The sequence below is a fragment of the Osmerus mordax genome, chromosome 13, assembly GCF_038355195.1.
Source record: "Osmerus mordax isolate fOsmMor3 chromosome 13, fOsmMor3.pri, whole genome shotgun sequence".
Classification (NCBI taxonomy): Eukaryota; Metazoa; Chordata; class Actinopteri; order Osmeriformes; family Osmeridae; genus Osmerus; species Osmerus mordax.
The window spans coordinates 8,743,057-8,757,659 of record NC_090062.1 but is presented as its reverse complement, the minus strand read 5'-3'; the positions used below and the strand labels follow the sequence as shown (position 1 = coordinate 8,757,659).

At 38.9% G+C, this 14,603-nt stretch overlaps 1 protein-coding gene across 1 annotated transcript; it reads right to left on the bottom strand.

The window, feature by feature from the left end:
• Positions 1-1,641: 1,641 nt before the first annotated feature.
• On the bottom strand, positions 1,642-11,284 carry hsd17b12b (hydroxysteroid (17-beta) dehydrogenase 12b). The gene is made up of 11 exons (XM_067248737.1): positions 10,984-11,284; positions 5,482-5,528; positions 4,890-4,965; positions 4,166-4,273; positions 3,910-3,974; positions 3,742-3,786; positions 3,460-3,494; positions 2,846-2,927; positions 2,484-2,549; positions 2,213-2,362; positions 1,642-2,016 (listed from the first exon to the last, which is right to left on the bottom strand). The coding sequence occupies exons 1-11, from the start codon at positions 11,159-11,161 to the stop codon at positions 1,909-1,911; spliced, it is 960 nt and encodes a 319-aa protein (XP_067104838.1). The 5' UTR covers positions 11,162-11,284; the 3' UTR covers positions 1,642-1,908.
• Positions 11,285-14,603: the final 3,319 nt, after the last annotated feature.

Here is a 14,603-nt window from a genome sequence, read left to right as displayed (position 1 = left end):
GATTTTGAGACCAATGGGTTGGCTGGCTACTCGCCATCTACTGTTGTCCTGACAGGGAGCTAGATGGAGCTACATGAGAGTATGGGTCGTAAATCGAGACCAAAGCAACACACAGACACACAGCAGCACCATGTGATACTGTAAGAGTATGACTAAACAGAAACATGGATCTCTTGATGTAAATACTCTTTCAGAAGGAACTTATTTGAACAGGAGTCAACTCCACAAATGCTTCTAAAGAATGTATGCATCATCACTGAAAAAAGTTACATTGACAAGCATGTTTATTGATGGAATGTGTATAGACAACAGATGTAACTAGGCCAGGGATTTAAACACACTGAACTAAATACTCCACTCAAAACATTCAAGAGCATCTTGTTTAAACTGAACAAAAGTGAAGTCTAACTAATCTATTCATATGAGGTATAGAAATAATATATAGTTATGCCACATGTCAAACCATAATACTTTCATTGACCTCAAAAAATCTGTTCACAAGTCAAATGTTTCATTCCAAAAAGCTATATCCATCCTAACAAAATGACACTTTGATACTTGGAATCAGTCCTCACAAACATGACCAACTTTTTATAAAAAATTGTTTTTGAATAATGATGTGCCATCTTAGATTGTTTGGTGAGGTTATGCCAATGTTCCAGAAGATGAAAGTTTTTCTCAACTCAGACCTACAAGACAGAAACATTTTGATCTACCAATTTTGTCTCCATAGTGAGAAGTGATTGATTGGTCATTCAGCAAAACAGCATTAGTATGAAGCAATTCTACAACACACTCACTTAGTAATCATACATTTCTTGGGAAATGTATGGTTGTTGTTTTTCTAGAAATATTAAGCGTTTTTCGAGACAACCTGATGTGTAACAACAAAACTTAAAATGTTGCTGAAATTGTCAAACCTTTGAAAATGCTGAACTTATTCAAGTGTGATGTAGTTAGTACACTGCCTCCTTCGCCAGGATAAATAGTAAATTACAAAGCCAGGTGTACTTGTCTATGCATTCAAGTTTACGTCTCTCACACTTTTATTCACACTGATCTGCCAAGAATCACTTAGTTTTATTGTGCAACTTCCTTCAAACCTAACTTACCACTGGAAACTGGGATAATCTTTTCATAGCCTTACTAGAAATAGTAGTTGTTTCTCCCATCAATCTAGGTCTCCTCTCGCACCATAGATCACAACTGTTACAAAACCATTTTGCACATTTTGTGAATATTGGACAATTAGAGTCAAGTCAGGCATTGATTCCACAACAGGCTATCTGATTTGTTAGTGTGCCTGGCTGGTTAAGATCAACAACTGCTTTAGATAATAAAGACCTGGAAAACCATATACAATTTCTGTATATGGTTTTACGAACCCTTCAACAAGGTTTGAAGGGTTCGGTTCTCCGAAATCTTAAGGAAAAATATCATTTTGGAATGAACTATCTTAATGAACTATCTTCTAACAAAAGGATGTAAGAAAAAGAATGTCAACGCATTGTATTTGGGGTATTATCTGAAGCAATTAAGAACAAGCAATTAAGAACAATATGCCTTTTAGAAGAAATTAGACAGATCATGAACTGTTTTTTAAATTTTGTACGTAAACTTACCAAAATCTTCCCGAAAACTAAAGTCAAATAAGAGTTAGTCTTTTTATGTAAGAGCTTGTTCAAAGTCTCAATCTTCAATTTTAAACTCAAGAACACACACGTAAACGTTCACCAAGAACTATACCAGAGCTTCCCTAAAGCTAAGGTGTAATTTGCCACCTTTCATACTAGAGGACCACACTTTCATGTTCTTGGTGATCAATTCCACGATGTTATGAAGGAAAATCAAGCAGATGGTCCCATAGTTTCATTGTTGGTCCAATTTAGCGAGAGCTCTTGAGCACCTTTAACCCTGCTTCTGTTTCTTCAGGTAGCGAGAGCGCTGAGACAAGCTCATTCCCATCACATAACTGTTCAGGAGCCTTGCAGGAAGCAGGGCTGTGGTCAACCATCCCTGAGGAAAAGGAGCACACATTATAGAGCAATATTCTTTGGCGAATGCATTTCAGGATTTAAGTTGTAACTTGTGCAAGTCCTGGTAAGTCCTGAAAATTCACCATGTTGTAATTGGGATTCAATACACAACTGGCATTTCAACACACGCATCCAAGACCCAGACGCATGCGCTCACATAACTCACATGCCCTTACCAAGATAGAATGGGGTAGGTAGCCGTTGGTCTGACTCTCCAGTCCGACCGTATTGAGCTCTGCAGCCACATAGCGCTGTGGGCTGGGCTTGTCAAGCGTGGCCCGGCGGATCTTGCTCAGCTTGGTTGCCACGTAGAATGGCAGGACGCTCTGAAGAAGCAATGGGGTTTGATTACTGACAGGAGAAGTGAAACTGAAAACGGTAAACACTTGAAAACACTGACATTCTAAGAACTGATCATAACTGAAGATGTATGTACATCTGTTTTACCTGAATGATGATGCCTTTGCTCTTGTACTCAGCATCTAGCCCCCGGGAGAAGAAGTCCACAAATGCCTTGGGGAGCAAGGAACAAGGGGGGCGGGTTACAGAACCAAAGCTTCCTTAAAAACCTACTTGGAAACATCTGTGCATGCAAGTTTTTATAATTTTCGTAACGTCTCTACAAAAGGCTAATGGTTGGTGCAAGTCACTTCCGTGAAAAAGACTGGGTATACACAGGACAATTGCATTTTCAGGCCTGAAATGTAAGATTTACACTGAGCATTGCGGACAATAAAGTCAACAAGGTAAGCAATTTGCAAAAGCTTCCACACTAAGTATAATAAAATGGAAAAATATCAGGCTACTACCTTGGAGGCGGAGTAGATAGTGAGGAGGGGAACAGGATACATTCCACTGGCTGAGGAGATGTTAAGGATGGCACCCTTCTTTCTGAGAAATGAGGGAAATAGAAAAAAAGGTACCAATATGAAGTAATGTGATGCTATACGAATGGGCACAATGTGTGTGGAGAATAGAATCAATCTTGACCACTTGCCTCCTTGAGTGTCTCAGTGTACAGTATGATTAGAGGAAACAGTTTGTAGTGTCCCACTATTGCCTATGCACACACTGTCAAGAAACCACAAAGCTAGTTCGATTAATCTGTTAAAAATGTGCTGCCGAGTTTATTGATGGTCATTATCTATAGAACAGAACCTGAGGACCGTTCAAAAGGAGAAAATGGATTCAAGCCAAATGCACATTTTATTGAGCCACGGTTAACTGAGCTTTTTTCTGTTATGCTACTATAGTTTGATAAGAGTTGCGCAAAGGAGACTGGCATTATTATTGACATCAAGTCTCAATTTTTATTGCATGGTGAAGTTCTTGTTAAGGTAAACAACTGTTAATATTGCAGTTGTAAGCAGCCGTAAAACCTCCCTCTTCCCCCCCCGTCCCCCCCCCCCCCCTTTTTCCTCACCTCTCCACCATCCGGGGTAGCACCAAACGTGTCATCTGCAGACAGACATACAGATGAGTGGAAAGCATGGAGAGGTGAGAAGAACATGAGGGAGATAAAAACAGATACATATTGACTGTGGGCGTTAAGGGAAGCGGAAGGCGTGGGTATAGATTCACTGTTGCTTTGGGAACAGTCGTACAGAGATGAAAGGGGGCGGGACCATCCACCCTCCTCCTTACATAGAGAGCTGTATTTGTGTGTGGGTGTGTGAGTGTAGGACTGTCCAAAGTGAGCACTGACCTGACAGACAGATGTGATGTTGATGTTGATCATAGTGTCTATGAACTGAAAGGAAAAAAAAACTATAACATATTACTAGCGAGACAATAAAATGTTAGGTTTGTGTCTGTATGCATGTAACTTCATATCTTGATGATAAAGAGTAAGAACAGGATCATTGGGACTCACACTGTCCAGATTGGGAACATTGAGGAAGAATTCTGGGTAAGAGTAGGAGATTCCAACATTATTCACTATAAAAGAGAACAGAAGGGAAAACAAATAATAGTGTGAGTGATGAAGACTCCAACTTTGGTTCAAATGAATTAAGAACTCAATATAATTTCAAACAAAAAATAGGGTGGAGAATTTAGCCCTGGATTGCACAAAAATGCATTAGGGGCAACATGTTAATGATTGAAAGATGTTTCGATCTTATCCTTACCTAATACACCAATCTCTAGTCCAGCAAGACCAGCTTCAATCTTATGATAAATGTCTAGAGCACTGAAGTCTGCTGCAATGGTTTTGGTCTCAACACCGCATGTACTTTCTAAAGGGGAAAAAAGTGAGTTATTAAACATTTGAGAGAAAAATTTAGTGGCTACATCAACCAGCAGATGGCGTTGTCCCGTAAGAAACTGGGGATTGGCTGGGTCAGTGATGTTTTGAGTGGCACTGGTTTACATTGCATGATGGGTTGTTCAGATTTATTTGGGGTTTGATTCAGACACTACAGCGGTAACGGTTTCATCAACAGGAAGGACAGACTAACCTAGTGATGTGCATGTATGATGGCCACAGTGATGACCACTCATCGGCTAACTGAAAATAATGTTTGACCTTTTATGGTTTTGGACACATCAATTTCAGCAGAGGTGATATAGGAGGCTATTTGGCTTCAAATGTGTGAGCAATGTTAAGAAACAAGAACACAGTTTATGGGTAGGTGATTCCACAAAGGTAAGAATGATTAGTCAGCTTTCTGATCTCTGTCTTACAGGTGCCTGTTCTCAGATACAAGATAAGAGCACAGGGTTGAAAAAAAGTCTGAATAAAAGCCTACCTACATTAGGCCTACATGGTACACACGCTTATCCAGTGAGCCTGGATATTCAGTATCCTGGACACTATTTCACCCAGGACGCACACTTTCTCCATATGCTCACCAATTGACTTGGAGACTTCATCCAGCTTTTCCTGAGTACGGCTGATGAGCACAATAGAAAAGCCCCGACGAGCGAGCTATGGAGAAACATGTCAACAATCAGGGCATGTGTTACTGTACTGTAGGTGAGGAGCCAGAAACAGTCTAAACTGTCGGCTCTTCAAATCTGCTCTGGGCACTAGCATCCCACAAAACGTACTTACATTTACATTACATTTAGTCATTTAGCAGACACTCTTATCCAGAGGGACTTACAGTAAGTACAGGGACATTCCCCCAGAGGCAAGTAGGGTGAAGTGCCTTGCCCAAGGACTCAACGTCATTTGCACAGCCGGGAATCGAACTGGCAACCTTCAGATTACTAGCCCAATTCCCTAACCGCTCAGCCATCTGACTCCCATATTTATAATAAATACACACCTTAGAGAGCTGTTTTTTAGATACAGCTCATGTACAGTGTACGCATGTGCATGTGAGGAATCCCCTTTCACCACTCCACCTCTATTCTCTGATCTCCTGGTGCAAGTCTCTCTCCTGATGACTCATTGTGATTGCTGTCGAGGGCCTGACGTGTGAAACACAGGGAATCTTACCTCCTCCGCGTAGGCTTTCCCGATTCCGTCCGTAGCTCCCGTCACAACTGGAGTGCAGAAGAAACAAGGCAAAATTGCTTTAGTAAAAAGAGACGCATGCAAAATACTTTTTATAAAAAGCAACACCAATGAGGATTTGATAGTTCACAATGAATTCCACAATTAAATATTGTGAATATGACGGATAGGTTACCAAATATGATATTAGAACAGTATTGTAGTACATAAGACATTATTAGAAAACATTTGATACAAACTAGGGATAGGCTTTTGTTAAAGCCATCTCTAGCCATTTCCCCCCACATCCATTGCCTTTCCCACCCGTCCGTCACTACACCCAAGCCCCTTCCCTCTGCAACCTGGGAGTCAGGTGGCTGAGCGGTTAGGGAAGCGGGCTAGTAATCCGAAGGTTGCCAGTTCGATTCCCGGTCTAGCCAACTGACGTTGTGTCCTTGGGCAAGGCACCTCACCCTACTTGCCTCGGGGAGAATGTCCCTGTACTTACTGTAAGTCGCTCTGGATAAGAGCGTCTGCTAAATGACTAAATGTAAATGTAAATGTAAACCTTGATGAGGACGAGATGGAAAGCATCCACTGGGGCTGCCCAAGAGCAGAGAGGAGAGGAGGAAAAGGACAGAGGGAGGGCAGATGACGAACATGAAGATAGAGAAGGACGGGGGATGAGGAAGGATTCTGGGGCCAGCTAAAAATAGAACAAGCAGATTGAACAGAAGAGAGGAGAACAGGGGGAGAGAAGAGAGAGGGGGAGTGTGTATGGGCAACAACACAGGAAACATTTGGCAAGGTTATTTTTAGCCATTTTAAGAATGAATTACTCTGCATGAGGGGAAACAAATTGGGTTTACTACTCAAGGTGTTCCCTTCACTCAAAAAAACAAGGGCTATATTAATAATCATATAATATTAATAAAAACCACCTTTACACATGTAGCATAGCTGAAAAGATGTCCACGTACCCATGTAGGGCAGAAGCTAGCCTTGTTATAGTAAATATGGTGAGTTATTGACATTTAACCGTATTTATTTGCTGCTCGTTTAAAATTACATTAAAGTAGTCATACTAATAGACTAGACATTGACTGTAGCTGGTTGGAGCTTAACTTAAAACCCCTACAGAGTCCACTAATGTAGGCTATTTTAAATAACGCAACAAATGTTGACATTTTTCCAAATCCAACGGATAATTCTAAGACCTATTTCAATTACTTTACCTATAGTCCACGTGATTGATTAACCCAATCTGCTACACTGGCCATTTTAGTCACACAGATCTAATGGCAAGTGGAAATCTTATAGGCCATTATTTCTTAATGCAGTTTCTCCTTTAGATAATGAGTGTGCTGGCTAACTGTTACATAACACTGAGAAGTCTATGGATCATTATTTTGGCGAGAAGAGTCACACATTGTAACTTTGTTGATGAATCCATGCCAATTATTTCCAAAAGACACAATACAAACTTGAAAAGAACTAATCACTAAAAGGCATGAGGAAAATGGTGGTGGTTGTAAATAACACAAATTCTCAAATTTTGTGAGTTTTAAAGAACATGCATAATTGTGAAAAACAAGCTACATTTAGAATTAAACTGAATTTCAAAAGGAATTTATCTGCAGACCAGAACTGGGTATAGCTGCATGTATACACACACTTGAATATTCCAGAGCTAAAAAAAGATCTAGAGATTTAAAATAGCGGCAGGCACTGCAGCCTTGTCTTCCAACATCACTGTACAGAATACCAACGAGCGCCTGCTCCCAGCAGTCCCCTATACCCTCAGTTACACACAAGCGGACACACTTGCCGATCCCAAAAACACACGCTCACAAACACTTGTGTTGACACAGGCAAACCCCCCCCATCCCCCCACCGGCCCCCCCCCACCCCACCCAAAACACACAAGTCAAAACAGCAGTATTCAATGCTACTACAATAATGGCAAATTGAATGTGCTTTGAAGGCACGCACTGTACTGTGTTCTTTTACTGCAAACCCATTCATGGTTGAGTGCCAGCCTTGAACATAAATTCTGGCCTTGGATGCACCAGTGTTACACAATTCCCCAGTCTCTCTCTCTACTGAGAGGACATCGTCTCTCTGACTTGTTGAAATATGATGGAACCACCCGCTCCACTAGGAGGCACGCCTCCTTAGGTTCAATGTGACTTTACAGTTAGGCAGATTATTTTGAAATATTGCAGTCATAAACCCTGTATAGATTTGTCTATACCTCCTGGAGGTAACATCTGATCTAACATGATGTTATAGGTGAAAGTGTATTTCTCAAAAAATTTGTGTGTTAGCCTAGTCATTTATCAATGGAGGAAGAAAGGTTTTATTTGGAAAAACACGAGCAGGAAAAATAATTCTATCAAATGAACACATTGGATATAGCCTCGGACTGTTATTGGGTGGGTAATAACCAAAAGGTTACTCCCTACAGTTTATTATGGGTCAAGTCCAAGCAGAACTCAATGACCATGAGTCTGCCACTTAGCTGTCCTTGACAGCTGTGTCCAACAACAAGCTGCACATTTATGTTTTGCAACAATGGTAGATTCACTCCTTAGACAGCATAGGGTTCAATGTGACTTTACAGTTAGGCAGATTATTTTGAAATATTGCAGTCATAAACCCTGTATAGATTTGTCTATACCTCCTTGAGGTAACATCTGATCTAACATGATGTTATAGGTGAAAGTGTATTTCTCAAAAAATGTGTGTGTTAGCCTAGTCATTTATCAATGGAGTTTTATTTGGAAAAACACGAGCAGGAAAAAAGGCTTATTTTAGTATTTTTCAATTAAATAACAGTTCTTGTGTAGTTGTAGTGGGTGTGTCTGAAATTAGGCTATTCCTAAATCAAAAAAAAAAAAATATATATATATATTTAAACTGCGGTCTGAGGACCCTATGTTATGTGTGCCTATCCAAACTAGGTCCCGACTTAAGCTTGTTCTCCATATTTACTACTAACCTCACTTTTATTTAACAGTGGGTCAATGGACAAGCTTCTACTGCGCTTAGAACAAGTGCTTTCTGATTTCCAATCACGTATATCTTTATTGATGTGCAAAAAAGGTTTGATCACAGTGCTGCAGCATGACCTTTTTAGCAGTTTACAGTTGCACAAGAAGTTGCACCTACAGCTAATTTAATTACCTGAACTAAAGTCTACAGCATTTAGACGACAACGTAAAACATTCAGACATGGTTAGCATACTATGACCAGCAGATGAGAAACAATTTAATGTAAGCAATTCATTTTCAACAAAAGGATTTCAGTCGTCCATGACAGCATGTAAAGAACAGTCACAGTAGAGTCTTCTATATCATCCTAACAGAACAAGAGGCGTTTTGGTGGGGAGCTCACAATGAAATGATGGGGGCGAGGCGGAGTAGAAGTTGAGAATACACGCTTACTGGAAAGACAAAAGTGTGCATGAATAGAAGAATAGTCATGGTATTTAAAGCAGTGTCATGTGGCAGAGTGTATACATAGTTTATTACACAGACACACAGCAGACACACAGCAGACACACAGCAGACACACAGCAGACACACAGCAGGCACACAGCAGGCACACAGCAGACACACAGCAGGCACACAGCAGGCACACAGCAGGCACACAGCAGACACACAGCAGACACACAGCAGACACACAGCAGACACACAGCAGACACACAGCCAGACACACAGCCAGACACACAGCCAGACACACAGCAGGCACACAGCAGGCACACAGCAGACACACAGACAGACAGACAGAGGACAGAGGAGACACACTTTTAATGAGCAGAGAGAAAATGAAACAAATCCCCTGAGTACTCAGTCTCATTTATGAATGGCTCTAGTCTCTTTTTATGAATGGCTCTAGTCTCTTTTTATAAATTGCTCTAGTCAGTTTTTATAAATCAGGACCATTTCTCAAGTCAGCTTTAGGGAAAAAGCCTCATGATAAGGATAATTATAAGGGCCAAACTTGGTGTCTTGGACACAGCTGTCCTTGACAGCTGTGTCCAACAACAAGCTACACATTTATGTTTTGCAACAATGGTAGATATCAGTTGCATCCCTTTGTCTAAAACCAGGTAGCACACAATATTACGCAACACTGTAGTTATTGTGGATAATATTGTGCGTTCAGAGTAGTTCTGTCTGTCTCATTTAGTAGCCTAGGCTACTCCACTGTCTGCTGAAATGTGGAGCATTTGTTTCAGCAAAGACATGGCACTTGACATTCACAGGTTCACCTAATCTGACAAATAAGATGTCCTTGTTTATTTCACGAAAATCGCAATTTGCATGACATATCAAAGTTTAAAAATTTAGGAGTATCTATACTCCACACCAAGGTCACTGTGAACATGGGCTGAGAGTACTATGACATGCTACTTACTCATAACTGCAAAATAGTATGAGTCAGTTATTGACCTATTGTCGCCATGGTTTATACCCCCTTCAGATTTTCAGCGGGTTGTGGTTCAGAATATAATGTGAAGCATTGCTGGCTTGCATGGATAGGTACTAAGTAACATAATACAAGTATATCTTTGCCTGAAATACTATAGCCTACAGAGGCAGACAGAATGACACTTAAGACTCAGGGGGCTAAGGGATATCTCCTGATTGCTTAATCCTTCAAACAGTTAAAGCCAGGGACACACTAGAGGATTTTTTTTATCTTAACCTACTAATCATGAAAATGATTCATATCTATGCATTCATATCCCATAGTATCCACTAATCTATTAAAATGCAATGCAGATTCATAGTTGCACACATACTTGGATAAGCAATCGTATGACAAACTTGGATCTAAAATGTTTTATACTATCAGCAAAGTCCAGGATTTATTCACATCCATTATGTTAAGGGGGAGAAAACACCATCCATCACATTATTCACTGTAGTGAGGCACAGAGACAGCGCCATTGTACTACAATGGTGTTACATTGTAGAAAAACAACGAGATCTCAGTACCATAAGTCAGCAACAGAGTTAGGTCTAGGGCGTACTCGATTCGAGAAAGGCTAGCCAATCTTTAAAAGTTGGGAAGAAATTGGAAATAGAAAATAATGACTTTGTTACACATGGATATTTTATTGTTTGATTATGTAGCCTAATGTGTTAGTTAGTTAGGCACAAAGTTAGGCAATAGATAAAAACCGTGTAATAGGAAAAGGTTATTTCTACAGTAGCCTAGTCTTGAGACGTTCATTCAGTCTATCAAATAGCAACCTAAAACACATTTACACTTTCTTTTATAAGCAACGTATACCACTGCTAAATTGTATTTCATCATGAGCAAGCATTCTTATTTGCAGGGCAGACGGTCAAGACAAGAGAAACATTAGTCTACAGATCACAGATGCAGCAGATAACCTTTTGCCTAGAAGCCTAAGAGCCTCGAGTCTATGTCATCATGACATCGGATTACTCCCGTGATATAGCTCGACTTGTTACTTATATGCCACTCACCTGCCCATTTTCCGAGGTTAGTTGGTGATACCAACCGGCCGTTCCCCAGTACCCATACCCTGATCCCGGAGAGCAATCGATAAATGGAGCACACTGACACCCAGGCCGTAGTCAATACACCAATCCAAAAAAGTGGCGTTTCCACCGTGCGCAGAATAAGCTCTCCGTTCGACGACATAATAGCACAATGCACTCAACTCAATACGCACTTATCTAAAATGTGCTTGTGTAAACTGGTCTAGTTGTTGACCACGGGCTGTTGACCAAAGGTTTACACTATCCTGCTCATCGAAATCGCTATTTTATCTGCAAACTCGTGCTTCCGCGTCTGACACTTCCGGGTCACCACACATTTTCACCAATGATTGGTTTAGATATGAGTGCATCAAAATGTACGAAATGTGATTGGTTTATTGTGATGTCAATTATTCTCGTTTAGTTTTACGACAGGTGGAAGGTAGCATTCTCTGATTGGTTAGAAATATTGTTTGATTATGTGCAGAGATTTTTTTAGTCTAACGCACGACCAGTAGATCAATATGAGAAAGACAAACGCTGTTAGCCCTTTAGATTTACTGTCCATATTAACAAAAAACTCAATAGTTAAATATGTTATTACTTCAGCACAACACCAATGTCGACAGCTCCTTGAAATTCTGCCTTTCCCTCGATCTGGTTGGGAAGTGGGTCTGCTGAAAGATTTGTATTGATGTTTCATTCAAAACCCACAATCCTTGAAAGGATAAGCATGATACAATAATTACGATAATTGCAGAAAATAAAAAATAGAACACAACCATCTTATGGACTTTGACAAAAGTAACTTTTATTTCTTTTGTTGTTTTTACCTTTTTCATATACCTTTTTTTTACTCTTTAGATTGTGTTAATTTCACAACAAATAACAAATCAGTACCTTTCTCAGGTATTTGTGCATGTCAAAGATATCATGTGCACTTAGAGTGCATACAGTATCCAAAAGTGAATAAAAATACAAACATTCACAAAACCTCACACAGTACATTCTTAAAAAGAAAACATAGATGAGTTATTTTCTTGACATAATGTCTCTGTCATTCTCACATGCCAAAACTATTATTTTGTCATTGTGTACTGCATGCCTACAGTGCATGGGGCCTTTTCGATGGCTTTCATTCATGGGACACCTTAGAATCTATGAACCATACATTCTGTTTCTTATTGATATTTTAATATAATTAATTGACTGATACAGGCTCAGACAGGGGTTTTTTTCTTCCCTGGTTGCACATGTGTCGTATGTTGTTTAAACTCAGTGGAGCAGACTTGCAGTGGTCTATAACATGAGACTGTTATGTAATAGGGTCTAAAAAAAATAGAAGCTTTGGTAGCATTAGAATAGAGAAGTTTATGAACAATATTGTTGTTGTCCATGAGCTTTTGATTTGTTGGGAAACCACAATAAGAAATATTTTCAGTGATTTTTAGAAGCAAGGCCTGTTGATAAAAATGAAATAAAGTGTACATAGAGAATTTATTCTTATGTGCCACACATGTTAACCACTGTGTAGTTATAATGCAGGTCTTAACACAACTGTTGTTTTACATGAACTGTCTTAATCGTTAGATATGAATGTGTTAAAAATGTGTTAGTTTCAAATGTTACTGACAATGCTGTTCATCTCACTATGTATCTCACACAGATCCTTAACATTACCAATATTTTGTGGTAAATCATATTGTAAACCATGTCTTACTGAAATAGGTTAAATTGAAATGTTCATACTCCTTTATTGCTGTTTCATTTCAAATGCAATTAAGATAAATAACTATTTGGTTCTATCAAATAAAGCGTGTGGTGGAAGTTATGAGTATCAATCGTTGTCAATGGTTAAATGTCTTTCAAATATGTATTTATTAAACAACACTACGTGCATGGATTTGAATGCTTCCAAAATGATGATGATATTTTTGGGAGATACTGTAGAATGACAGTACAGTCCTGTGTGCTAATTTAAATGGCGCAATTTTCTACTTTATGTTTTTACCACTAAACTGTAAATGTAAAAAGATTATTTCAAAGAAAAAGAGGTTCAACGATCTCTCTAAAGTGCTCTAGGATGGGTCTAAGGTGGGCTCCCTCCTGCACCACGAAGGCGAAGTTTTGAACTCTGACCCCTTGTTGACATGGTTTATCCCGATACAACACACATTCACATGCATGCTTATTCATGTTGTTATTCACCACAGTTGATCTGCAATCAGATTTTGAGTGTATGGTCGAGCTGTTATTGGTTATGCATCTAACTCATCAAAATGTTCCTTGCCGAACGTTTTTATATAACCAATCTTTTACTCATCTCTTTTACCTCAACACTTTGAGGTAGTATTACATTTTGTTTAATTGCAGTTGTTGTCATAGCTAGCAGGTGCAAAGCTTGTTTTTTTGAACCAGAAAAATTCCATATGAAGATTTTATTCTCTGTGTTTGTTTATACAAAATACCAACATTATCAATGTTTTCTTTTAAGTTTATTGCCAATTTGTTTTTAAAATATTTACATTGTAGATGACTACTGTACAACAATGCACATGATGAACTAATGTCTAACAAAAAGCAACAATTTACAAAACTATAACTTTCCTATGGTAAAATGTTGTGGCTAGTAAACATGAAAGAAATGACACATGACAGAAACATGTTACATACTTTCTCCCTGTCTAGAACATACATAATATGTGTGGCATATTATACCCAAGCTGTAAATAGAATTTTAAACTGCATCACTGAGAGAAACATACATAGCAAGAGATTTTTTGGGTGAGAGTGGTTGACCATTCTTATGGTTCATTAAAACGATGTACAATGAATTGACTTGTCTGGAACAAAAAAGTGATGTAATATATGTTTTGTTTTAACATTTAGAGTGCATCCAATAACTAAACCAAACTACTAAATATGAAAAAAAAGAATGGCGACTGCAGGAGGATGTCTGCATTTGATGCCAGACATGACAGTCATTATCTTTATTATCTCATCAGCTGTTGCTCATATATTAAATAGCAATGTAACATTTAAGTAGATATTATTCCAGCAGCTTTTTTGTGTGAGAGTGGTTGACCATACTTATGGTTCATTAAAACAATGTACAATGAATTGACTTGTCTGGAACAAAAAAGTGATGTCATCTGTTTTGTTTTAACATTTAGAGTGCATCCAATAACTAAACCAAACTACTCAATATAAAAAAAAGAATGGCGAGTGCGGGAGGATGTCTGCATTTGATGCCAGACATGACAGTCATTATCTTTATTATCTCATCAGCTGTTGCTCATATATATTAAATAGCAATGTAAAATTTAAGTAGATATTATTCTAGCAATTTAATTGTCTGACATATTTCAAAGCACAGTTTGAACAACATTGTTTTTACCTAGTTCAGGTTGGTTCGTGATATCTGATCATACCTCTATAAACCTGGGATTTAAGATATGTTTATGGAGGCAGGCAAAACATTTAAGTTTATAGCATCATTTAATTTAGTGTGGTTTTGAATCTCATTTTGAAACTGTCACATAGGATTCTCTGAGCGTGGTCTGATTCCAAGACCAGACCATCTTCTATGTTTGAAAAGTTGGAAA